The sequence below is a fragment of the Triturus cristatus genome, chromosome 3_2, assembly GCF_964204655.1.
Source record: "Triturus cristatus chromosome 3_2, aTriCri1.1, whole genome shotgun sequence".
Taxonomy (NCBI): Eukaryota; Metazoa; Chordata; class Amphibia; order Caudata; family Salamandridae; genus Triturus; species Triturus cristatus.
Genome location: NC_140584.1, coordinates 61,153,465 through 61,179,891, shown reverse-complemented (window position 1 = coordinate 61,179,891; position 26,427 = coordinate 61,153,465). Strand labels below are relative to the sequence as shown.

The 26,427-nt window shown below is 49.7% G+C and overlaps 1 protein-coding gene across 2 annotated transcripts in view; it reads right to left on the bottom strand.

Annotated features, from left to right (window-relative positions):
• Positions 1–26,427, bottom strand: part of GLB1L2 (galactosidase beta 1 like 2) — a 1,021,913-nt gene that overhangs the window by 620,136 nt on the left and 375,350 nt on the right. For both annotated transcript variants that reach the window (XM_085647243.1, XM_085647244.1), the window contains exon 7: positions 11,925–12,006. In XM_085647243.1, coding sequence (XP_085503369.1) covers positions 11,925–12,006 — 82 coding nt within the window. The remainder of the gene's footprint in view (positions 1–11,924; positions 12,007–26,427) is intronic.

The window sequence follows — 26,427 nt, the reverse complement described above, 5'->3', positions numbered from 1 at the left end:
CGAGGTGAGGGACTACGAGGGGTTGTTTGATTTGATGTTGAAGGAACACCTGCTCGAAAAATGTTTCCCTGAACTGCGTCAACACCTGGTGGATAGCAAGCTGACCAAACCCCGGAAGCTTGCTGAGGAGGCGGACATTTGGGCTAGTACCCGGGTGTCCACAAGGGGGACTGGAGGGGACTCTCAAAAGACCGGACAGGGCGCCCCCCAGAAGAAAGAGGGAGGGGAAAAGAAAATGGAGTTCTCTAAAGGCCCCCAAAATAATTTCCAAGGGAAAGGAACGGGATTCACCCCTAGGGCTAACCCACCCAGAAACCCTAATCCTGGCCAGAGTCAGCAGCCAAGGGTTGTCCATTGCCTCGAGTGCGGTGGTGTCGGACACTATAAAGGAGATGTGAAGTGCCCGAAAAGACCACCCCCTCCCATCGGAGGAAAGGCCCCCGGAGTAGCTAGTGTAGTGCTCGGGTAGGAGATGCCTTTAGATAAGGGAAGGGAGTGGGCGGGTGTCACTTTAGTGTCCCTGGGAGAACGGGAGATGGTTCCTAAGATCCAGGTGCCCGCAAATACCACAAAGTATGGGCAGTGGGTCACCATCAACGGCCAAAGAGGGGAGGCTCTGAGAGACACAGGAGCCAGTATGACTATGGTACGTAGTCAACTGGTGTCTCCAGAGGAGGTGATTCCCAATGTACTCCACCCTGCCGCGATGGCTGACGGCAGAATGGGCCACTATCCGGTGGCCGAGGTTCCATTTGAATGGGAAGGGGTTGCAGGTTCACTTCGAGTTGCCGTAAGCCCTGCCGTGCCAGTCGATTGTCTGCTGGGGAATGACATGGAGCATAATGCTTGGAAGGAGGTGGAATACCGGACTCATGCTGAGATGCTGGGTACACCTAACTGGGCCTGTGTCAGCACAGGGTCTACGACTACCCGGAGGGGGAGTTCGTTTAGGCTGGAGCCTGGAACAAAGGCACAGCCGGCTGCTGATCAAGGGAAGAACCGAGGACAGGAGGAGCCTGCCTCGGCATCCGCGCCCCGTGAGACGGATAGGCCACCGGAGGTGGTGGACCAGGAGTCCGCGGAGGGGGATGTTACCGAACTGGGGAACCTACCCATCCCGGCCGAGTGGCACGTGGAGGGAGGGCCGACCAGGGAGGAATTCTGCAAGGGCCAGAGGGAGTGCCCTACCCTTGAGGGACTGAGGCGACAGGCCGAAGCCCAGGCAGCAGGGAACGTGGAGGGGAACTACAACATTTACTGGGAGGATGGCCTCCTCTACAGTGAACCCAAGGCACCCATGCACGGATCATCACGGGCCTTGGTAGTCCCTCAACGTTATCGAGCCTTTCTCTTGGAGTTGGCTCATGAGATCCCCTTGGCAGGACACCTGGGGCAAGACAAGACCTTTGCCCGTCTTGTCCCACACTTTTATTGGCCTCAAATGAAAGTGTCGTCCGACACCTACTACCGGACATGTGTGTCTTGTCAAGCCAGTGGGAAAACAGGGGTGAAGCTGAAAGCTCCCCTGGAACCACTTCCTGTCATTAGCACCCCCTTTGAAAGGGTGGGCATTGACATTGTGGATCCGTTAGATCCGCCTACTACAGCTGGTCACAGGTTTATCCTGGTTTTGGTGGATCATGCCACACGATACCCAGAGGCAATACCTCTGAGGACCATTACCGCACCTGTTGTGGCTAGGGCCCTGATGGGAATCTTTACCCGAGTGGGTTTTCCCAAGGAAGTTGTGTCCGACAGGGGGACCAACTTCATGTCAGCATACATGCGGGCCATGTGGAAGGAGTGTGGAGTGACCTACCGGTTCACTACTCCTTACCATCCCCAGACCAATGGTCTGGTGGAGAGGTTCAATAAAACCTTGAAAGGCATGATCAGAAGTCTGCCTGAAAGCCTGCGGAGGAAATGGGACGTCCTCCTACCCTGTCTATTGTTCTTTTACAGGGAAGTGCCACAGAAGGGAGTGGGCTTCAGCCCCTTCGAGCTTTTGTATGGGCACCCTGTGCGTGGACCTCTTAGCCTGGTGAGAGACGGATGGGAAAGAACTCCCAGAAAGCTTCCCCAGGACGTGGTGAGCTACATGCTGGCCTTCCGGAGCCAAATGGCTAAGTTGTGGAAGCAAGCTTCTGACAACTTGGAAGCCAGCCAAGCAGTGATGAAGGCGTGGTACGACCACAATGCTCACCCGGTGGAGTTGGAGCCTGGCCAGAAGGTGTGGGTGATCGAACCAGGAGAGCTTAGAGCCCTCCAGGATCGCTGGTCAGGACCCTTTGAGGTGTTGGAGAAGAAGGGTAAGGCTACCTACTTGGTGGATCTTAAGGCCCCTCGCCAGCCCCTACGGGTGCTGCATGCCAACCGCCTCAAACCCCACCATGAGAGGCCCGAAGTCATATTGCTGATGGTGACTGACGGAGCAGAGGACGTGGAAAGCGAGCCTCTCCCCGACTTATTTGCGTCTCAAGAGAAGGATGGGTCGGTGGAGGGAGTGATTCTCTCCCCATCCCTAACTCCTGAACAGCAGGAGGACTGCCGCCAGGTCCTGGAGCAGTACTCTTCGTTGTTCTCCCTTGTTCCGGGTAGGACTCACCTGTGCATCCATGACGTGGACACAGGAGACAGCCCACCTGTGAAGTCAAAGATCTACCGGATGACAGACAAGGTGAAGGCCAGCATTCACAGTGAAGTCACTAAGATGCTGGAGCTAGGAGTGATCGAACCTTCCAGCAGCCCCTGGTCCAGTCCGGTGGTATTAGTACCAAAAGCTGTACCATCGGGTGCCCAACCGGAACTGAGGTTCTGTGTGGACTACCGGGGACTGAACTCAGTAACTAAGACTGATGCTCATCCGATCCCGAGGGCGGATGAACTGATTGACCGGCTGGGAGCTGCCCAATATCTAAGTACCTTTGACCTTACTTCCGGGTACTGGCAGATCTCTCTGACTGATGGAGCTAAGGAAAGGTCAGCCTTCTCCACGCCCAAGGGCCACTACCAGTTCTGCGTGATGCCCTTTGGGCTCAAGAACGCACCTGCCACGTTTCAGCGTCTGGTGAACCAGATCCTCACTAGAATGGAGAGTTTCTCTGCTGCTTATCTGGACGACATTGCCGTCTTCAGTAACAGCTGGGAGGATCACTTGCGTCACCTGCAAGCTGTTCTCCAGGCCCTGAAACAAGCTGGATTAACGATCAAGGCCAGTAAATGCCAGATCGGGCAGGGGTCGGTAGTGTACCTTGGACACTTGGTGGGAAGGGGAGCGGTGCAACCCCTCCAGGCGAAAATCGAGGCTATCATGGCCTGGGAACCCCCCAAGACACAGACTGAGGTCCGAGCTTTTCTGGGCCTCACCGGATATTACTGCCGCTTCGTGAAGGGGTATGGTACCATTGTGGCCCCCCTCACGGAGCTTACGTCCAAGAAGCAACCTCGACGGGTAGTCTGGACGGAGGCTTGTCAGCAGGCCTTTGTGAAACTGAAGCAAGCCATGTGCGAGGCCCCGGTCTTAAGGGCCCCAGACTTTTCCAAGGAGTTCATTGTCCAGACGGATGCATCAGAACATGGCATTGGGGCAGTGTTATCGCAACTCATGAAGAGGGTCTGGATCAACCCATGGTCTTCCTATCCCGGAGACTACTTCCCAGGGAACAGAAGTGGAGTGCAATAGAGCGTGAAGCCTTTGCAGTGGTATGGGCTCTGAAGAAGTTGCGGCCATACCTGTTTGGCTCGCACTTCCTAGTTCAGACCGACCACAGACCCCTTCGGTGGCTGATGCAGATGAAGGGGGAGAATCCCAAGTTGCTAAGGTGGTCTATCTCCCTACAGGGAATGGACTTTCAGGTGGAACATCGGCCTGGAGTGGACCACGCCAATGCAGACGGTCTCTCAAGGTATTTCCGCCTTAGTGATGAGAACTCCCAAGGGGTTGGGTAGCTCTCCCCACTTTCAGCTGGGGGGGACGCGTGTTAGACCTGTCAGCCCTTTGGGTGGTCCCTCCTCATTATTATTTATTTTGTCCCACTTTTGCCTCAAACCCTGTTATAATTTTTCCTTTTTGGGAACCACCAGACTTTTTAGTGTTGATGCAGGGTCAGGGAGCCATTTTCCCTACCCTGGAACTTCTGTCTGAGGGCCTGAGACACAAAATGGTGGCCACCCATTGTCACCTGTGACATCATCAGAACCCACTGGAGATTTCTAGAACCTTCCGTAACATTCTGGAACCCTGTGACAGTGAGAGGCAGTTTAGAATGTTGGGAGGCCATCTCAGGTTGGCAGTTGGCATCTGACTAGAGAGGAGAGAGGAACAGTTCAGAAGGAGGTCGGAGTAAGGTAGCAGGGGTGGAAACCAGTGCTTGGAGTGGGGTCCAGAAACCCACCCTTGATGCTAGTCCCTACTGACCAAGCCCAGCCTAGAGCCCTGTGTGGGACCAAGACCAGAAAAACCATCTTAAGGACCTAAATATTGTGAAGAGGCCTTAAAGAAGAAGACCAGCAAGCTCCTGACCTGTTTAGCGGTGTCCTCCTGGAGTCCTGACGTCGAGAAGCCTGGAGACCTGAGGCCTGAGGTGGAGAAGCGGCGCTGACAGAAAGCAGACGTCGTACCCGGAGCCGTCAGAGGTCGAGAGAGGGCGCCGACGGAGGTCGTGGAGAGGCACCGGAGGTCGAGTAAGGAGTCACCTGAGGTCGAGGTGAAGCGCGCCGGAGGTCGGGAGTGGAAATCGCACTCCGGAGTCGCCGGAGATCGAGGTGAAGCGCGCCGGAGGTCAGGAGTGGAGATCGCACTCCGGAGACGCCGGAATCTGAGGTGAAGCGCGCCGGAGGTCGGGAGTGGAGGTCGCACTCCGGAGACACCCGGAAGCGGGGAGACCGTGACCCTGCGACGCCGGAAGGCGACATCGAGCCAGACCAGCCCAGCGACATCGAGCCGAGGCCGCCCAGCGACATCCATCCGGAACAGCCCAGCGACATCGATCCGGAGCCGCCCAGCGACACCGAACCGAGGCCGCCCAGCGACATCGAACCGGAGCCGCCCAGCGATGTCGACCCGGCGCCGAGCGGAGCCGATCATCGTGAAAAGGGCAGTAAGTGGTAGAGGGGGCGTCTGAGGCCCCGTGGAGCCCTAAAAGACCATTCTAGGGGCTAGAGGGGTGTTAGAACCAGCCTGGGAGTGCCAGGGGTGAACTGAGACTGGTGCAGTGACCTCTGTGAGGGGTTGTGTATTTTGGGAGAGCCAGATCCTTAGGTTACCCTTATTCTACCTCAGTTCAGGCCCAGCCTTGACCAATCTAGGTGGGACACCCCCCATGTCATCCAAATGACCACAAGCTGTACTTGGGCAAAGTAAAACCAAATTACCTCATGAATGTGATCTGATCTGTAATTGTCATTGAATGCTTTTCCTTATTTATTGAGGGTGCTTTATTTATTGTCTTCCACTAATTTATTCCTGCACTGTATTTATTGCCTGACTGTATTTATTTGCCATCTGTATTTATTGCACCTATATTTATTCCGTGTTTATTTATGACCTGATCCTATTTATTGAAACCCCACTGTGGTATTATTTATTTGACCTGCTACTTTCAAGAAAAGTCTTATGGTATTGCATGTATGTTTTGAAACCTGCAACTAAGAGAAAATAAGATAAAGACAAACTACTTTCTTTCATAATTTTTACGGTGTAGTGTCGTTTTTGGAACGGATGAACGCATGGTTATTGTGAGGGTGTGACGTACGCTTAACACGGTGCCTGACCCCCGACCGCTCGAGCCGAGCTACCACGGTGCTGGGAACCTGGTGACTGCTAACCCGGTTGCCCGGTTTCCAACAATGGGCATTTGCGGTTCTGGCTGGTTGCAAACAGGTCTAGATCGGGATGCCCCCATTCTCGAAACACTGTGTCTAGGGATGGTTGATGTAGTTCCCACTCGTGGTTTGATGTTGTGGACCTGCTGAGGGAATCCGCCAGAACATTGGTGACTCTTGGGACATGAATGGCTTTGAGGCTGATTTTGTGACGAATCGCCCAATCCCAAATCTCTTGTGCTTGCTGAGATAATAGGGCTGACTTTCTCCCGCCTTGTTTGTTCAAGTAATGCATACTTGTCGTATTGTCCGTTCGTATTAGTATGGATGTTCCTTTGATGACGGTTCGATACGATTTTAGAGCCAAGAATATGGCTCATAACTCTAGAAGGTTGATATACCACCTTTTTTGTTCCAAAGTCCACCTACCGTTGACTGTCATCCCTTGAAGGTGCGCCCCCCTTTCCTCGAGGGAAGCATCTGTGGTTATGGTGAAATCCGGCATTTCGACTAGAAATGCACATCCTTCTCTTAAGTTCTCCATCTTGCTCCACCAATGAAAGGCTTCCTGCATCCGAAGAGTGATGCGAACGATGTCCTCGAACGATCCCGAAATCTGGAGCCATTGAAGGTTGAGCTCCACCTGCAGTGGCCTCATTCTGTAACGGCAGTTGGGAATCAGAGGAATGCAAGAAGAAATCATTCCTAGGAAGGACTTGTACAAACGGACTGAAACGCACTCTTTTGACAGCAAGGAGCGCGGGAGGTTGCAGATTTTGACTTGTCTCTCTTTTGAGACCAGGACGTGGGTCAGTTTTGTGTCCAGTGTTGCTCCTAGAAAGGTCTTTCTCTGTGATGGAGTCAGATGAGACTTTTCGAAATTTATGGACAGACCCAGTAGACTGGAAAAGTAGCAGACACTTTTGAACATGTTAGGATGTTGTTTGGAAAGAATTCACCATGATAAGGCAGTCGTCCAAGTACAGGAAAATTTAAATGCCGTGCAGGCGAAGGTGTGCGGTCACTGGCGCTATGACCTTTGTAAATACCCGGGGTGCTGAACGGAGTCCAAATGGAAGGACTCTGAAATGAAAGTCTCTGCCAGCCACTCTGAACCATAGAAATTTTCTGTGTCTGGGAAAGATCGGCACATGAAAATAAGCGTCTTGGAGGTCGAGGGTGGCCATGTGATCCCCCGCCGAAAGCAATTGTAGAATTTCTTGAAGTGTTAACATTCGGAAGGATAGCTTCTTTAAGAGTTTGTTGAGGGCGCGAAGGTCGAGAATAGGGCGCCATTCTCTCGACTTTTTTCGGATGAGGAAAAATCTCGAATAAAATCCTGTTCCTCTTTGTAACAGAGGGACTTTTTCGATTGCTCCCTTCCGGATCATCAGATTTATTTGGGAAAATAGATCTTTGAGATGAGCAGGAGGTGGTCCTTTGGGAGGAGAGTTTGGGGGAATTTTTGTGAATTCCAGAGCATGACCTCTGGCTACTATATCCAAAACCCACTTGTCTGTAGTAATTCTGTACCAGTTCGAGTAGAAGTGGGATATTTTTCCTCCAATTCTTGTATGGGGCAACGGCAGAAATGGTGGCAGTTGGCTGACCTCATTATTTCTTATTGGACTCCCGTCCACGAAAGGATTGCTTCCTTCTTGACTGCGAATAAGAGTTACTTCGCTGTCCATAAGATTGCTGCCTGTAGTTTTGGAATCTTTGATTAGTTTGGGAGGTTTGATAAAAAACGTTGGTGAAGGATCCACGTCCTTTGGCACCACGAAAAGACAACTTACGAAACTGCAGGCTACCAAGACACCTCGCCGTCTCTGTATCTTTTTTAACAGCCTGAAGGGCCTCATCAACATGTTGTCCGAACAGAGACTCTCCATCGAACGGCATATCGATGATCTTTGTTTGGACCTCTTGACGGAAAGATGTTGACTTCAGCCAACCTTGTCTCCTCAATACTGCTGCACCCGCCAATTGTCTAAAACCAGTAGATGCCACATCCACGTCTGTGTCGATGATTTCAGCCGAGGTATATTCTCCCTCCTGTAAAATCTTCAAGGCCTCTGACTTGGAAGTCTCTGACAGCATATTAATGTGGGTGGAGATGTCGGACCACATTTGTCGATCGTATCTCCCTAATATGGCTATGGAATTTGCAGCCCGAACCGTCGTCGCAGCCATCGTGGAGACCTTTATTCCAATTAAATCCAACCGCCTGCCATCCCTGTCAGGCGGAGCTGATATAGGAGACGAGGGGTTCCTGGCCCGTCTCTGCGCCGCTTGGGCGATGACAGAGTCAGCTTTAGGCTGGCCGATGAGGCATGCCGGTGAATCGCTTGGTGCCTTATATTTTTTGTCCAACCGAGGCAAGATTGCTGGAAGAGAATTTGGTGTCGCCATGATTTTTAAGCCTTCCTTCCAGATAAAATCTATTATTGGAATTGTCCTGATCTGTTTTCGCGGTTGGCCCTTAAAATCGTAAAGAAAGCAGTCATCTTTTTTTGCCTCCATAGGGATGAGAAATCTCTTTGTTGTCCTCTCCATAAGGAGATGAAAACTTCCAATAAAGCGTTGATAATAGTCCTGCAATATATATTGTAAATTGTTCAGCAATTCTAAAGGCATTTGTGCTGAAGGAACTGTGACAGGAGGTGGAGCTTGAGGCTCAGTACCTGGTTCTTCCTCCTGGTCATCATCCTGATATTTAATAAATAGTTCTGATGGACTACTTGCAGTGCGGAATCTGTTATCCTCTCCAGATTCGTCCTCCTCATCCTCCTCTTCAGAATCTAATAACTGTTCTGGCAGCTTCAATGGAGACAGGGCTTCCAATGAGGAGCCACGACACTGTAGTAGAGAAGCCGCCGTCGAAGGCTGGATGGATGAAGCAGATGTTGCAGTCCAAACCTGCAAATCTGTACAGGAAGACAAGAGAGGGACCGTCGACGATGGCGGCAATAAGATGTGTGCTGATGAGGAAACCGTCTTCGACGACGAGGCAACTTTCGTCGACGAGATGTGAGCCGTCGACGAGGCAATCTTGGTCGACGACGACGATGTAATCTTGGTCGACGAGGCAATTTTCGTCGACGACGAGTCAGTCTTCGTCGACGAGGCAGCCGTCGACGACGCAGTAGTCTTCGTTGACGAGGTGGCCGTCGACGAGGAAGTCTTCGTCGACGAGGTGGCCGTCGACGCTGCAGTTACTGAAGAGATCTTCTTTGTCCTTACCGTCGACGGAGCGGAGACGAGAGATGAAATCTCCTTCGTCGACGAGATGGGTCTAACAGCCACGTAGACCAGCGTCGACGGAGACGAAGCAGAGGTCATAATCATATTTGGTCTCGGAGACGAGAATGTAACCGTCGACGTTGATGTAGAGATGATAATCGTCGACGAAGGGGCCGTCAACGACGCCGCCGTCGACTACGGCATTTTTGCTGAGGTAATTCCTTGTCAGGAAGTCGTTTAGGTGCCAGAGACTTTCCTGACTTCCTTGGGGGCGTAGCAGGCTTAGACTTGGAAGGTGGAGAAGCCTTCTTTGAAGAAGTAGAAGAAAACAAGCCGGAGCCTTTAGAAGGCTGAACTTTTCTCAACACCTTTGCCCTAGGAGATGATAAGTCTTCTTCAGCCATCCGCTTTCTGGAGGATACAGACGACCCAGAGGCTGCACTTTCTTCCTCAGATAAAGGATTATCCTTGTCCTTAATCTTCTGTAGCCACAGAAGCAGGCGCCCTTCTCTATCCCTGAGGGTTTTCTGAGGGAAGGTCCTGCAGATCTTACAATCCCTCACCTCATGATCCGGATAGAGGCAGTAGATACACTTCTTGTGAGGATCTTCAGAGAAAAGCCGGAGCTTCCCACAGGATTCACAAGGCCTAAAGAGAGACCTCTTAGAAGTTGACATCATGAAGTAAGCAAAAAAACAGAAAAAACTGTGAAGTACTGAGCAGAGCTCAGGGAGACTCCCTTCACACGACGTGCGGTAGAAAATCTGAGAGCCTGAGCCTCTGAGGAGAACATTCTGGTGGGTGCTGTCGCCTGATTGGCTGCAGTTTGGACTGTATATAATGACTGTGATAGTCAGAGGTGTGGAAGCTTTTTTCTTATAGCTTAGGCTATTTTACTTCCTGGTTTTACATTACCAAGGTTTTTGGGTTATTGTATGCATAATTATTGCTTTTTTATGTACCGTGGGACTCCCACTCCGACGACGGTGAATGATTCAGGCATGTGAATCTATGAAAGACACCCTAAATACTGGAGAATTCCCCTATCCTTAGCCAAAATGGTTATCCTACCCAAGTTTTTGTACTTGTTCGCAAACGTTCCGATTCCTCTAACGTCGCATTTTTTCAACACTCTCAAGTCACATCTCGTCACGCTGGCGTGGGCGGGTGGGTAAGCAAGGGTATCCTGAGACATGCTAACACTCCCGCTGCGGCAGGGAGGCATGGGGGCTCCGGATATGCGTCTATATGCGCTGAGTGCTCAGGCACAATATTTACATTTCAGGGTACACCCGACACCCTTCCAGCCTCATGTGGCGGTAGAGCACGACGCAGTTGCGCCCACCCCGCTTAAAGTGGCTATTTGTAAACCAGATAGCCGCCCAAAGGTGGACATAGATACCGCAGGCACGCTGAGATGAGCGTGGGAGGAGCTGCGTAAAAGGGCGGGTGTCCCGATGTTGGATGCCCCGTCGTTGTCACTGACGCAAAACCCACTGCTACCATGTGTCGCAGATGGGATTGGCAAATCCCTTGTACAAAAGTTGCACCTTCATACCTTTGCTGACTTGTTTCCTGATAATACAGTCAGGACTCCTCCTTCTGCAAAGGGTGACCGGGATGTGTCTTTCTCTGAGCTATTCTTGTATCATAAACTCCGCGCGGCATGTAGAGCTCTTAGCAGTGACTTCCCGCGGGCTCCACCGGTGCTGCCTGCTCTGGAGAATTTAGTAGGCTCCCCATCCCCCTGTAAACTGGTAATACGGATCTATAAGCACAAGCAGGACTCGGCCCCCATAGTCTGCCCCAAATCCCTGCAATACTGGAAAGATGAACTACCCTCCCCACTAACCGAGGACCAGTGGAAATTCTGTTGTGGGAGCTCACTGAGCTGTCTCCAAACTATAGGTTAAGATTAATCCATTTCAAATTTCTGCACAGATTTTTTAGAACACCTATTGGTCTCCATGGGATGGGGCTCCGTGCAGATGATAGATGCTGGCGATGTGGTTTCTCCTCTGCCACGTTTTTGCACGTGGCATGGGAGTGTCCGAAACTAACAGATTATTGGACTAAGATATTTACCTCAGTGAGTAAAATAGTCGGAAGATCCGATTTGCCATCTCCCATTATAGGACTATTGGGGTTTGTTAAAGACACTCTACCAAAAACACGTAAATTGCATGCTCTGCTATTTTTATTTGCTAAAAGACAGGTGGCGTTGTGTTGGGGTGGGAGGAGACTGCCATCGATTGAGGGCTGGCTCGCTGCTGAAACATTCAGCTATCTACTTTTGGGAGCTCATGCCACCCACCTCCAGGCCTTGTGACATCTGGGAGCCTTTTCTGCAATGGGCACAAAATCAGAAAGACGCAGCTGAGTAGATATACATGAACTATCATTACAACTGGGCACTAGGGGATGGTGTTATTGGGAATCAGGTGGGATCCTTTAGTTCCTCACATACATTAATAAGTGGTACTTATGAACGCACATGTGTAACTGACTAGACTGTATAACTGTTGCAATTTTACTTGACTGTCTTGATGTAGTACTCTTGCGGGTTTATTACGCACCATTGATGACCCTCGAAGGAACACAACCAATGTAGGTTTTATAAAAGCTGTATGCACGGGGTACTCAACCAAATGTGTGATTGGATAATGTATATCTTTTCTTTATATTTTGTATCATGACTACACAGATTTTTAAGGGAAGATGTAACGTCCAACTGGCTTGTTTTGTTGTTGGAATGTGTTGTATGTTAACGATAAAGTTAATAACTAAATAAATAAATAGAATAAAAAATAAAAAAAGGCACACACAAGAGAAGGGAAAAAAATACAAATGCAACATACCTCCTTCAAGACTCCCAGAACTCAGGCCGTCCTTGTTGTCACAAGTCATTAGCATCTCCACAATCCCCCGCTTCAAGAGGGCCTGTCAGGTGCAACAGAAATGGTAACAGTTTCAAGATATAAATTAGGAATTTGGATAAATAGTTCCTAAAGGACACTCTATACACCTGCACACAAACAATGCAAATACTGCAGACAGCAAAAACTCCAGTAGTGGAGCTCTCATGTTGGAACCCTCATGATGCGGCTAACTATTCACTGCCATTGTACGAAAAATGTGCTCCAAAAGCAGAGATACTGTCATAATTATGGTATTATACAGTTAGTACTGTCATAGACTCTGTAATTCTTAATTGAAGAATCTAACCTTATATCAGTGAACAGGATTCAGATAGTAGTGCATTCCAAACACCTTGCTCTCTTACATGTCTCTGTGTAGGAGCATCCTTCACAAATAGGCCAGTAGAAAACAAAATGTTGAGAAATGACCAGAAGAGGGCAGTATTCCCTATTCTGATATTGCCAATACAAGTTTATGGTGAGGTTGACTACACTAACTGCAGCTATGCATTCAGTGTCGCTTCTGAAGCTTCTCTGTCGGCTCCTGGAGCCTGGTCTGCATATAAGGCCTGTTAATGGGTCCAGGAGCAGCCAGAGGTTATTAGGCAGCAGGTAGTACTGAACTCCAAACAGATAACTATGTTTCTTTGTTTGCACAAGTAACTTCCCAAACATAAGTTGATTGAGCCCCTTGGAGTACGTCTTAACTCCAAGGGGTAGTATGTAGTAGGTCTTGAACTCCAAAATAGTATGGCATAGCAGTAACAAAAGAGTTTCTTATCTCTAACACTAGTTCCGCATCAAGGGTTTCTTAATTAAAATCCTAGATACTGAATATCTCCACCCATGTGCAGGATTCCAGAACACGCTTAAAAAACAGAAGAGGATAAACTCTTCAAATAAAAAAATAATGCTGCTGTAATACAACATTTGCTCTCCATTTTTATCTTTTAAAACATGCGCACAATCGAAATCTCAAGAAAAATTGGAATATTAATGATAAGTTTAAGACATAAAGCAGCCCTGCTAGCCAATAAATCTTTTCAATTTTCCCCATTTTAAAAGAAGAATTGAGAGGGAAATGTTCCCTTTGTCATGTAGTTTGGCAGAGAAGAAAATGTAGTGTTTTTTTAAAGTTGTCCTGGATTTAACGATCATCTCTATAAGTGTATACTGACTACAGGGCTCTCCCTAGGGCACAGCAACAGCTCCAAAGTGACAGCAGTAATGCTATTCTGGTAAAAGGCAATAATTCTGCACATCCATTCCATCTCAGTCTTTCATACCTATAGCATCATGACACCAGGAAATCATAAGTTGAAGCTGCAGGGCTGGGATATGAACGGTAGACATGGTTGCTTACATTGAAAGAATCCTATAAAGGCAGTCCTCAAATCCCAAAGCACAAGAAGTTATGAAGGCCCAGTAGCTCATAATACAAGGATATAGTGTCCTGTTTGTTTAAATAAGCTGTTTCTTTAATCTCAAATGTAAAAGCACAGTTTCGTGGAACATCCATCAGAGAAAATCTCTGGCTAGCAATCCGTTTTATAACATGCTTTAAGCAACGTCATTTGTTTATGAATGTGAAACAATGACCTTAACCAACAAGTTACTTACCTTCGGAAACGATATGTCTGCAGGAGACATAGATTAGTTATAGATTCCTTACCTGTAGAATTACCCCCAGTTGTCAGACTGGATCCAAAGAATTTTTTCGTCAGCAGTACCTCTGTGCATCGAAAGGTGGCTCAGCGACCGTTGTTGGCGTCGTGGTCGCCGGGATGATGTCGCGGTAGCTACTTAGACGCCGCCCTCGCACGCTGACATCAGTTCTTTTACACGACATTCCACACCAGAAGCGCAGAGCCATGCAAGACACTGACCACTGGTGCACAAATCAAGGGTCCTGAAAAGGATTCCCTGACCCTAGAAGTCAGTTCGCAGAACATGGAAGTGGGGCAGTAAGGAATCTATAACTAATCTATGTCTCCTACAGATATGTCTCTTACAGATATATCGTTACCGAAGGTAAGTAACTTGTTCATCTGACAGAGACAATTAGTTATAGATTCCTTACCTGTAGAATAGATACCCCAGCAATATCAACCCCGGAGATGGGTCTACGAACCACGTTCACACCAGAAAATTCTGGAAAACAGAACGGCCAAAGAAGCCGTCTCCCCGGACTTGGCTGTCCAGGCAGTAGTGGTTTGTGAACGTGTGCAGAGATGCCCACGTAGCTGCCCGACAGATGTCATTAAGGGTGACTCCCCGTCCCAAAGCAGTGGTAGCTGCCGTCGCCCTGGTGGAATGGGGGGGCAATCCCACTGGAGGCTCCTTCTTTGCCAAAGTGTAGCAAGCTTTAATGCACATAACGACCCACCTAGAGATGGTCGTTTGTGAAGGGCCCGACCTTTTTTGGAGCCGACGTAGCCAACAAAGAGCTGGTAATCCACCCGGAATAGTTTTATGCGATCCAGATAGAATTAAAGCACACGTTTTGGATCCAGACGGTGGAGCCTCTCTTCCTCCTTAGAAGGATGCGGAGGCAGAAAGAAGGTGGGGAAAGTGATCGTTTGACCAATGTGGAAAGAAGTAACCGCCTTGGGAAGAAAGGAAGGTCTGGTCCTGAGGATGACCTTGTCCGGATGAACAGCCAGAAAGGGAGGCTTTGAAGAAAGAGCTTGGAACTCCCTCACCCTGCGAGCAGAGATGATGGCAACCAGAAAGACAGCCTTTAAAGTAAAAAGTCTGAGAGGACAGTTATGAAGCGGCTCAAAGGGAGCGCACATAAGGTAAGTAAGGGCCAAGTTCAAGTCCCACTGAGGCATTACGAAGGGAACAGGAGGAAAAAGATGAGTAATGCCCGTAAGGAAGCGATTTACAACAGGGGACTTGAAAAGAGAAGACTGATCGGGAAGCCTAAGAAAGGCTGAAATGGCTGAGAGGTAGCCCTGCAGAGTGCCCAGAGCAGAGCCCTGCTGGGCCAAAGACAGGAGGAACAGGAGAACCTCACAAAGAGGGACAGAAAGGGGATCCACAGCCTTTGCTGTGTACCATACCATACATTTGTTCCATCTGCAGGTGTATACCGCCTTAGTGGAGGGACGCCTGGCTGCCAAGATAACATCACAGACCTTGGGAGGAAGGTCAAAGGCTGTCAACTGTCGTCGCTCCATCTCCAAGCAAGGTGGTAGAGACTGAACAGATTCGGGAGGAGGACCGTCCCCCGCTGCTGCGACAGAAGATCCTCCCGAAAAGGCAGTCGGATCGAAGGATTGATGGCCATGTGTAACAGCTTGGGATACCAGACTCTTCATGCCCAATCTGGAGCCACAAGAATGATTTGGGCCCAGTTGTGCTTGATCTTCTTCAGCACTCTGGGCAAAAGTGGTATAGGCGGAAAGGCGTATAGAAGACCGCAACTTCACTTGCGACGAAAAGCGTTGCTTAGTGAGTGCTGTCTTGGAAATTCCAACGCTGACATTGCGCATTCTCTTCGGTGGCAAACAGATCTAACCAAGGTCCTCCCCCACTGCTGAAAGGGAGCTTGCACCACCTCCGAGTGAAGATGCCATTCGTGATCCATCATGCACCTGAGTTCGTCCTCCCTGGCATTCAGTGAACCAGTCAGGTGTTGAACCACCAGGGATATGCCCTGATATTCCAGCCATGTTCAGAGACGGAGAGCCTCTTGACCTAGGGCCCACGACCCTACCCCGCCCTGTTTGTTGAAGTACCACATGGCAGTGGTGTTGTCCATGAACACCTGCACCACTCTTCCCCGGACAGAGGGAAGGAATGCTTTCAATGCAAGACGAATAGTCCGAAGCTCCAAAAGGTTGATATGGAGCCCAGACTCCGCTGAAGACCAGAGGCACCTGATCTCCGCCTTTTCCATGTGGCCGCCCCACCCCAGCAGTGATGCATATGTCACCACTGTGAACTCTGGTTGGGCAAGGGAGAGGGATTTGTTGTTGACCCAATCTCGGTTCATTAGCCACCACTGCAACTGGTTTGCAGTGCCCTCCGAGGTCTGGACGCAATCGGAAAGATTCCCCTGATGCTGTGCCCACTGGAACTTCAGGTCCCACTGCAGAGATTGCATATGCCACCTGGCATGATCTACCAGCAGGATGCAGGAAGCCATGATGCCCAGTAGCCTCAGGGTCATTCTGGCTGAAACGCGGGATAAAGGCCGAAAGATCGGAACCATAGCCCGAATATCCCAGACTCGCTGCTTGGAAGGATAAACCCGAAACTCATGTCCAGAACCGCTCTGATGAAAAGGAGCTTCTGAGAGAGAGTCAGGTGTGACTTTGGCACGTTCAAAGTGAACCACAGCGAGTGCAGGAGGTCCGCCGTAGTCTGGAGGTGGGAGACGACTGGCTGGGGCAAGCCTGCCTTCAACAGCCAGTCGTCCAGATAGGGGAAGACTGGAACCCCTGATCTGTGTAGATGAGCTGCGACCACCGCCATTACCTACGTGAACACCCGAGGGGCGCTGGTAAGGCCGAAGGGGAGCACGGGAAACTGAAAGTGCTGGTGGCCCACTGTGAACCGCAGGTAACGCCGGCAGGATGGGATGTGAAAATAAGCGTCCTGCAAGTCCAACGCTACCATCCAGTCTCCAGGGTCGAGACATCAATAAACAGGAACAAAAACAACGGAAAGATCCTCCCACGGACAGCAGCGGTGCGTCTATCAGGGCGTTGGGGCGTAGCCCCGCCGCCCGCAGCTCCCTCGGCGTCTTTGAAAGTTCAAAGATGCCGAGGGAGATCCGACAATCATGTCAGTCAGCATGACGTCGGACCGCCCACCCCCTTCAGAAGGGGGTGGGCGGTCCAGTGTCATGTTGACTGACATGATTGTCAGACGGACCAGGGGCAACAGGCAGCAAGTGCGCATGAGTGGGGAAGGTGAGCGAATTTTCGCACCGTACCCAGTCATGCGCACTTGTGGCTGCACAGGCTGGCACATGCCCATTAGGAGAGCGAGGGTTGAGCAAAGGCTCAAACCTCGGTCTCCTAATGGGCAGGCGGGCGAGCAGTAACCGTGCCCTAAGCCCCCCCCCCCCGCGAGCCACGACTGAGGACAGGGAAGAGCTGCGATGGACGCGGCTGCAGCTTCGCGGCGCGAATACCGTTTCAGGTATCTTTCCAACACCTGGGAATACAGTTTCCGACAATTGGTACGAATCTCTGCTGTCACTTTTACATGGGAGTTGAGCAAAAAACACACAATGTTGCTGGGGCTACTACAAGTCAGTAGAACTTTGTTTAGATGAGAAAGGAAATCTAAGAACATCGAAGTTATGTGACATCCCGATGTAGGGTTAGGAACAAGCCCAGGGAAGTAGGGGCTTCTGACTTCACTTGACGTGGAAGACTCTACCAGGCTTGTCATTCTACGGTGTTTGAAAGCGTTCATAAGTTCACACAAGAGAGAAGCGCCTCGAAACCTCGTCAGGGTTAGTAAGCGCTAAATAAATATAATTACAATATATTTTAATCAATCAGTGACAGAATGTTACTCAGTAACAAAATTAAACCAGCCTCTCCAAATGCGATAGGTTTTGCCATGCCCAGCCATGCCCACAATACCCGGGCATTGGCAAAGATTCACCTGTCCAAGGTTTAGAGAGAGGTTGGCAAAGGTTGTGGACTAGAAATCATGATGCAAATGGTCAGTTGCACTGGGGCTCTCTTCTCCGCTTCAAATGTAATGCAGTCAAAATTATTTACCGAGCTACAACAGATTAGAGAGTAGCGGTCCGGGCCTTCCGAATTCTACAAGAGGAGCCAGTGCAGCTAAAACGCACCTCTAGCCAAATCATCCTGCAAATTAAAGGTTAAGGTAGGTTTTATTACAGTCTCTTTTATTCAATTTATCGTACTACGTATTTTTTTCAAATAAAGGAGTGTGCGCATTAAATGAAAGTTAATATGTTCATGTTTGCGACTGTTTGGCAAGAGTTGTGGTGGTTGAGATACGAGGCCATGCTGGAATTGATCTTGGCGCAAATAGCGAAGGGGTAATCTGTGATTGCCATAGGATGAAGCTGGCATGCATCTCATATAATGGGGGAATAACCCAGGTGGTGGGGACCTGGGTCAGAGAATGTGGGACGACTGGTCCTGACTGCATGGCAAAGCGCCCCCGGTAAGGTGTGTGCGATTTTAGAGTCCTGAGGTCAAAAGTGGAGCTTAAAAGAGTTGCTTGCACTTCAGCCTCGGAGGCTGAGCTCATTAGAGCGATATTCAGTCTGATGTTCATTGGAGGCTTTACGGTTATAGAGTTCGTAGGTGGGAAAGGCAGTGCAGGGAAGGTGTTGGCTGACCTGATATGGAAGGTAAAGGGGTTTGGAAGTGCATTTGAAGAGGTCTCGGACCAACCAGAAGAGAAAGGGAGCCGTGGTGTGCCTACAAAATTTGGGTGAGGCACACATACGCCCCTGGTTGCAGTTACAGGTCTTTTTAGAGTTGAGTGGCTGGTGTGAGGGTTCCATTTTTTGGCACAACAACAGCTCTGCAGTATGCTGAGGGCCAGTGCTGGTAGTGTTGTGAAGATACTTATGAGCTTCAGACTTGCTGCAGAGGACATTTGCATGCACTTGTTTTAGATTGGGGCATCAACTGTGAAATTCTACTGGGGATGGGGAAGGAAAGCCTAAAGGGTTAGGGGTTATTTTCCCTTTGCCACGCATCGTTGTCATATAATCCAATTAATACATCTCAACAGAGGCCAACGCTGTAATGACCAATCACCGTATGGCTTTATCATGAACCCATGCTGTGATTGGCCATTTCTGCTCGTGCCTCTCTTCTCACTTCACTTCGTGCACATTGCCGGTTTTACACATGAGGGAGCGCTGCAGGCAAGACCCCTCCTTCCATTAACTCGTGAGTCCCCTTTCCCACTGGACATGTCCGGGGCTGGCCGAAATTACAAGCACGTTCCAAGTCACAGAAGCGGCGGGCCATAGAGTAAAACAAAAGGTAAACTCTGTTTTGTTGATTTTCTATGTTTAAGTGTTTCTATGGTATGCCAATGCCACCGTCGCCAATGTTTGAATATGCAGCTGTAGGCTAGTGCAGTTTATTTTTAAGGGTGCTGCTAATAATAAATTATGTTTGTGACTATTTATAAATTACAAGCAGGGGAACCAGGCTTGAGTCTCAGCGTCCGCTCAACCTCCTGTGATCCTGGGCAAATCACAATCTAAATCTCCTCGTGCCTAAAAATAAATGAAAGTGTCTTTTTGTAAGGTAACTGGTGCTCATGTAAAGCACACTACTACCATCTTACATCCTGCTATGAAAAGTGACATTTTTTATTTTTCTTATTACTAGGGCACGCATTGATGGCCGTGATACACTGTAGAAACAAATTAGATTACAATGAATGTCTGGCCTTTCCCTTGGATGAAGTATGACTGAATTTATTTTAATTTTTTCAATGGAGCCATCAGCAAAAACGTGTGCTTTGTTCGCCCTTGTGAAGAGCAGGGAATCTTGCCTCGCTATAAATCGAAGGGTACTGTAAAATCCAGTGTTTTCAAGCTTCTGTGCTTATGAGGCCTGATCAACTCGCTTTTGTCTTTATTGTCGCTTTACATATGCTCTATGATTGGAGTATGTGCAGGCCCTTATCTTGAGATAGATGGTAGTGTGCTGATGTGTCAAAAGTCTCAGACTTCCACGGATTTTGACTTTATTTATGGAAAGGCCAAGGGAGTCTCCTTTTTAAATGCTGCAAATGCAGACTTGCCTGCATGTGGCACATTTCTGCTAGGCCTATGAAGGAGCCAGGGTTGATCTCCCCCATCCACAAAATATATATATTGTAAACAGTGCACTTTGCTGTTAAAATGAAAATAACTTTTCCTGGCCCCCACATGTGTAACTCTGTTCTGTCAATCAGCCTGAGAACTAATATAACCCCATAAAAAAATGCACAGTAAATCTCCACAGACTTCCATAAAAATTTCGTACCCCCTCTCAGCTCACCACTGTCAGACTTCACCAACCACCACTGACACTTAGTAAGTCTTGCTCCTGTAACGAGGCACTGCTGCCATCGCAGCATCAGATGTAAGATACTTCACTAGCATATTCAGAGGTGTTATCGCAAAGTCTGTTAAGTTCTATGGATATACTGGATAAGCAGCTACCTATGTCATTATCATATGAAATCTTTTTATTGATTTATTAACCAACTTTCTTTCTCAAATTTGCTTGAAAATGCACCATTTGGCCACTCTTTTTTTCAAAATGTTCTCAGGGGGAAATTGCCTGAACCCCTTTTTTGGCTGTCAGTCTCTCTTGCCGCCGGTAACTCACGCACAACGTTTACGCCCTACCTTTTTCAAAAGTCACCAGCCGCCCCTGCCCACGGATATTACAGAGGCCCCAAGGGTCTAAAACGTTTGGAACAAGGTAAAACTGAAAATAAAACAGACATAAAGCAATCTGCAAATATACATAAAAATAGGGACTGAGTGGAATTTCAAACGGGATTGCAGTCATTATGCAAACTCCTAAAGAGACAATGAATAACACGTCAGAAATAAAGATAATATAGCCCATATAGAAAATAGCAGCAATCTCATTATGGATGATAGGAGAACTGGGAATGCTTATGGACTAAAAAGCAGAGTAAGATGAAGCATGGACCACGCAACAGAAAACAATATTATTCACATATCTCAAATTGGATGACAAGCTTGTGAGAAGTAATTCCCAGAAACGACCTGATGAACAAGTTACTTACCTTCGGTAACGATGTATCTGGTAGAGACATAGTCTAGCCGCAGATTCCTTAACTTAGAATATCCCCAGGCGTCAGACTGGTCTGGAAAGTTTTGCGCAGCAGCACCTCTGCGCGCCAGGGGGCGGCGACGTATGGCGCTGCCCTAACGTCGTCCATGGACGTGACGTCAGCGGAGCCATATATGCCCGCCCCGGCGCGCTGACATCAGTTTTCGTCAGAAGACTTTTCCGCGTCAGGACGCGAAGCCACCACCAAAAACTATGAAAATTTGGGAATAGTGTGCAGAAAAAGAAAAGAAAAAACAAGGTATGGTGAAAAAACATCCCCATAGAAAGACAGTGCCAGGCACCGTATATTGTAAACTGAGGGAGGGAAAAGAACAGAGCACCACTCTGGGAGGGACCCCTTAAATCGTTAAGTCCAAAACCTCCCCCGGAGGCAGAAGATGTAGAGCATAGGCAGGATTGAAGCCTTGGCCTGTGTGAGTCTGTGCCACCAGAGGCACAAGACTCACCATTGAGCCATAGCTTTGTGGTGAACCATCACAGCAGCCGGCAGAAAGGCTGCAACCACAATATATGACAGTGAAGGACAACCAGTCCAGAACCCAGGAGCAAAGACAAAGTACCATAAAGCGTCAACCAAAAGGAGACGTCAGATCCGAAAAATGGACCTGCCGAATGCAGCATTGTCAGACTGCAACCGCTAGATTGCAGGGGAGGCAAGAGACCTCAAGCAGTTGAAGAAGATAGAAGGGAAGAATTAGACTCACATCAGACAACCCAGGGTAGGGGTTGTAAAGGACACATGGCACATGAGAATACCGTCCAATCACAAGAATGGGCAGAGCAGAGCCCCAAAACAGAATGTAGCTTCGTGAGTCAGAGTGAAGAGAAGACGTCACCCCGCAGAGGAATAGAGCCACCTAAAGGGAGGCGAAGGCAAGAAGCCCAACCTGAAAAGGTTGTCGCAGGACGGGGAGGACGGGCGGGCGTTTAGGGAGGACGGGCGGGCGTTTAGGAATCTGCGGCTAGACTATGTCTCTACCAGATACATCGTTACCGAAGTTAAATGTTGGACTTGGCCCTTCTGGCAGGTTCACCCCAAAACTTTTTGCAATTATCCTAGCTTTTGCCCTATGTTGTGTAAGTGGTTTTAGGCCTCTAGGCGCTTTAACACTGTGTCCCAGTGTAAAGTGCGTGCGCTCTGTGTTACATTTAGTGAGACTGACCTGCCCTCCCTTAGGAATGCATGGGGAATGTGTGTGTCCATGGTAGTTCCTGATGCGTGGGGAGTGCAGGGTCGAGTTTGGTTTGTGCGAACTCGTGAGATTGAATGCTGCGCAATGATGCGTGCGGCGTTACTGTGTCTAGTGTAGAAGTGCCACTTCTAGAAGCTGGCATGTCTGTGCAATAAATGTGAAGTGACTGTCTGGCTTGTGATTGGCTGGTGTGCCTGGCTCCAGGAGTCAGGATGGGTCTGCCCCAGTGGTGAATAGGGAGATTTACATCCAGATGGGTGGGAGGAGTGCACCTGGGACCTGAATAGGGCTGGGCCTTCCCTACACAATGCTGGCTCCGCCCCCTGTGGTGCGGCTGATGTCCCTAGCCTGTCCTGTGAATAGGGAGAGGGGCTGAGCAAAACAAAGTGCTAAGGAACCAGTTGCATCTGGTTCGCTCCTTCCCTGCACCTTGGTAACAAAGGAAATGTGTATATAAAAAGGGGCTGTGACCCCATGTAAAGGGTTCTCTGGTGTGCAATTCTAACTTGAGGGGGGCCTGCTGCTGCGCTGCTGGGCTCCAGGAGAAGCCGTCACTAGGGACTAGCTCCCTGCTGGAAGGCCCTGTGAGCTGGCCTTCCTGAGCCCAGCCTTTGCCCCCTTCCTCCTGAAGGACCTTTTTCTGGACTGAGCGCCTACCTGGAATCTGGCTGAAAAGTGCTACATCCTGACTGAGAAACACTGTGCTTCGTGGGAGCAGCACGTTTATTTTGTCCAGCTTGCCCCCTCCGACCTTTGTGCTGAATTGTGGGCCCTGGCGCTTCTGTTTGTAATTTGCAGCATGGAAAGGCTGCCTCGGGATTCTCCCGTATTCTATCGACTGGCGGGAGCCCACCCCGCATCTTGCCCGTTTGATTTGTATATCTAAAACAGCGGGTGCCCACCCCGCTGTTTCCTGCCTCCAAGCGGGAGCCCACCCCGCTTGTAACTTATTTAACTAACAGGAGCCTGCCCCGTATTGCCCGCAAGGAAGAATCACCGCCGCGACCCAGGTGCCGTGGAACGCAAAACAGGAAGTCAGGTGCCCGGTGTTGGGACGTGGGCGGGGCCGCAAGAAGACAGGAAGCCGACGGGAGCCTACCCCGTGCTTCTGTGAAGCCAGCCGTAAGGTAGCGTTTGAGCCAGCGGGGCCCCCGTGCTGGTGGAGCGCCCCGCCGGCTGCCGAGCCTGACCCGCTGATGAGGGAAGCCCCGCACATACCGGGTGAAGCGGGGAAGCCGAGAAGTGCATTTGACCTCAGCAGGGCTCCCGGCGTAGGAAGGGAGCCCTGCAGCCTGCCTCCAGCCTGCAAGAAGAGCAGAGCTGCCTCAAGGACCGAGCGGAGACAACGCGGGAGTCCCAGGTGAGTGGGACTCCACGTGGTTGGTGTTTGTGCCTGTTCTGCCTGTTGCCTTACAGCGGCGCCGCAGTTGCGGGCCGCTGTAATGTTGTGGGGGCATTTCTTCAGTTAGAGTCCCCAAGGGGGGGGACTTCCCCCAGCCCCTGGTGCCTGGGCTCATTTGACTTGGGGGCATTTCTTTTGGAGGGCCGTTATCCCAGTGGTGCCTGCGCTCTTATTTCCTTGGGGGACATTTTCATTTAGAGCCCCAGAGCGGGGCCCAGAGGCACTGTAGTGCCAGAGCGTGTTCACTGGCCATCTTCCCCAGCTGCCTTGCGAGAACGCAGGAAGCTGCAACGTTTAGGGCCACATTTATTTTGTTAGATTCCCAGTGGGGGACAGTGACTGCCCGTGTCCATCCTGTTGATTTTACAGCTGCCCAGCAAGTAGTGGGCAGCTGCCACGTTTAGGCCTGATCTTTTGCCTTTCTGTTTCTGCTGCGTGCGCAGCCAGTCCTGACATTTTGGACAAAGGGCCTTTAAGCCCCTGAGAGGCCTAGTTGGCCTGGGGACAGTTTTCCTGTGTTTTAGGTCTAATATGTTTTATGTCTAATGTGATGGTGATCGCATAGTGTGCCCCTAACCTTTACCAGTAGTGACTGGTTGTGCGCTACATTTCTGATTTGTGCTACATTTAATGTGCATTGCCGTTATGCTTATTTGTATTTCTGACTGTGTCTATGTGTAGGAGAGGGTTTTTCCTAGTATAGGTTGTGCTAGTGAAGTTCATGGTTCCCTGCGTGATATATGCCTACGGTGTGTAGGATTGCGTAGGGTGTACTTACCTTTTACCAGTAGTTACTGGTTGTGCTTTACAGTTAAAATTTGTGTACAGTTGATATATGTTTTACATCTACAATTAGTGATTTGCACTAATTCGGACAGTGGTCCATGTGGCCCTGCCTTGTGTGAATAGTCCCCTGTAAATTCTGCCAGTGCCAGTTGGCACAGTGTAACTTGTGTGAATGTTATCTAATGTGATGTGGTATAATACAAAGGCTATTTTTATATATAACCTTGTGTGGAGTTTCTTTTGTGGTGGGCCTGGGGTGTTGTTGCTGGGTGCACGTGCAAGCGCTTTACACATTGCCTCCGGGATAAGCCTGACTGCTCGTGCCAAGCTAATAAGGGGGTGAGCAGGGGTTATCCTTGGCGTGTAACTCCCCAGCCCTGACTTAGAGTGGTGGTCTCTGCCTGGCTTTGGCGCAAGCCCTAGCCAACCAGAAATCCCATTTCTAACAGTAAGTAACTTGTTCATCTGGTAGAGACGTCTAACCGCAGATTCCTTAACTTAGAATAGATACCAAAGCCATACCCCTAGAGGAGGCGGGACTGCGACTGAACCCCAAGAAGGTCCAAAGAGAACCTAGACGTTAATAACATCACCAAAAGAGTGTTGTCAACCAAAGGGCGAAACACAGTGGGGACAGAAGTGACAGCACAGCCAACCACCAGACCCCTAAGCCTTGAAGAGAGCAGGGAATCAAGGGGAGGCGAGGGCACCACAGCCCATCCAGAATAACACGAAAACCCTCACATGTAGAGGGGATGAGAAAGGGAAAACACCAAGCCAGAATGCTTGTGCCTGATTGAAAAAAATGCTGAACTTTGAAATAAGACCAAGAGGCATGAAGGATCCACAGTATCCAAGGTGTCGACAAGAAGCCAGAGATAGCCCCAGCGAAATAATTCAAACAGCGTAAAACACTGTTAAACCTGCTCCCGTAAAGATACGAAGGCAGCAGGATACTGACCCCCGCCCAGCACGAGCCAACATGGAAAAAAACACACCCAGCAAAGAAACTGGCGTGAAAAGAGAGTTTAGCACCTCGCAGGAAGTAGAACCGAACCTTATGGCGCGAAAGAACCGCAGGATGCGGCAGTCGACAAGCCAACCCAAAGGACTAATTAAGTGGTATGGTGGAGAAAACGCGTAGCGCCCTCACATGTACCACAGAGGAAGAGTACTGCGGAGACCCCTGCCAGTCAGACATGTGGAGAGCATTGAAAGGATGCCCCTACACAGCCCGAAAGATGTTCATATGCGGCCAGGAGGAACACCAGGAAGCAAGACAGCAGGAACAGCTGAGATGCGCCCAATAGCAAGAAGGCAACGGGCCGCACAAACCATGAGGAAGAACATAGCGCAGAAACAGCCTCAAGAAGATGCTGAAATCCGGCCAAACCCAGGCACTAGGGTACGCTCAAAAGTACCCGCAGTTATACAGAAAGTGGAACTAGGCCAGGCTATAAGCAACGTCTGCCGTCAGTCCGGAAGAGAGAGAACAGTCCCCTCGCAGGACAATTCAGAAGAAAAGACGAACCTAACAAGGGAGTACTTCGGACCAACTCACGGGTCCTAGACGCCAGGAAGAGCGGGGTTCAAGGAGAACCGTCTCCACGAGTCCGCCACATTTAAGAATGCTAGTGGAACATAGAAATCCCTGCGTGAAAGCAACGGGGATGTGGAGAGAACTGTTGGGGAATAAGCCAAAGGGCCATAACAACCTACAACAGAGAGGTCCACGGCAACTCCCTACTTGGAAGAACAACCCAGAGTGGGCTGGCACCAAAAGACAGACCATAGGACAAAAGCAAGATGCCAGACTATGCGAGGTAGATGCCACACAGCATAGACCAAGACCCGGAGTCCAAGCACTACAGACAACAGAGCGATGCGACCCTGCGGGACGCAGTAAAAGGAGGTATATGAGCCCCAGAGGGATACCCATAATGAAAACTCCACAGGAGCGTACGAAGGCAAAGGCAGACACCTGCCACCAGCCAATACCCCACATAGGGCAAGGGTCAACCCCTGGCAAGAAGGGGGTCCTCTTGGCAAAACAGTCAGAGGAGTTGAAAACAAAAACAATCCAGCCATACGGCTATACAGCAAATACAGAGGCACCAACCTGCCTCTGATAAAAACTGGTCCGTAAAGGAAGAACGCAACGAAGAAGAAAAGTCAATCAGTCAGTGGCACGGCAGAATTACGGTAGCCCTGACAGAAGC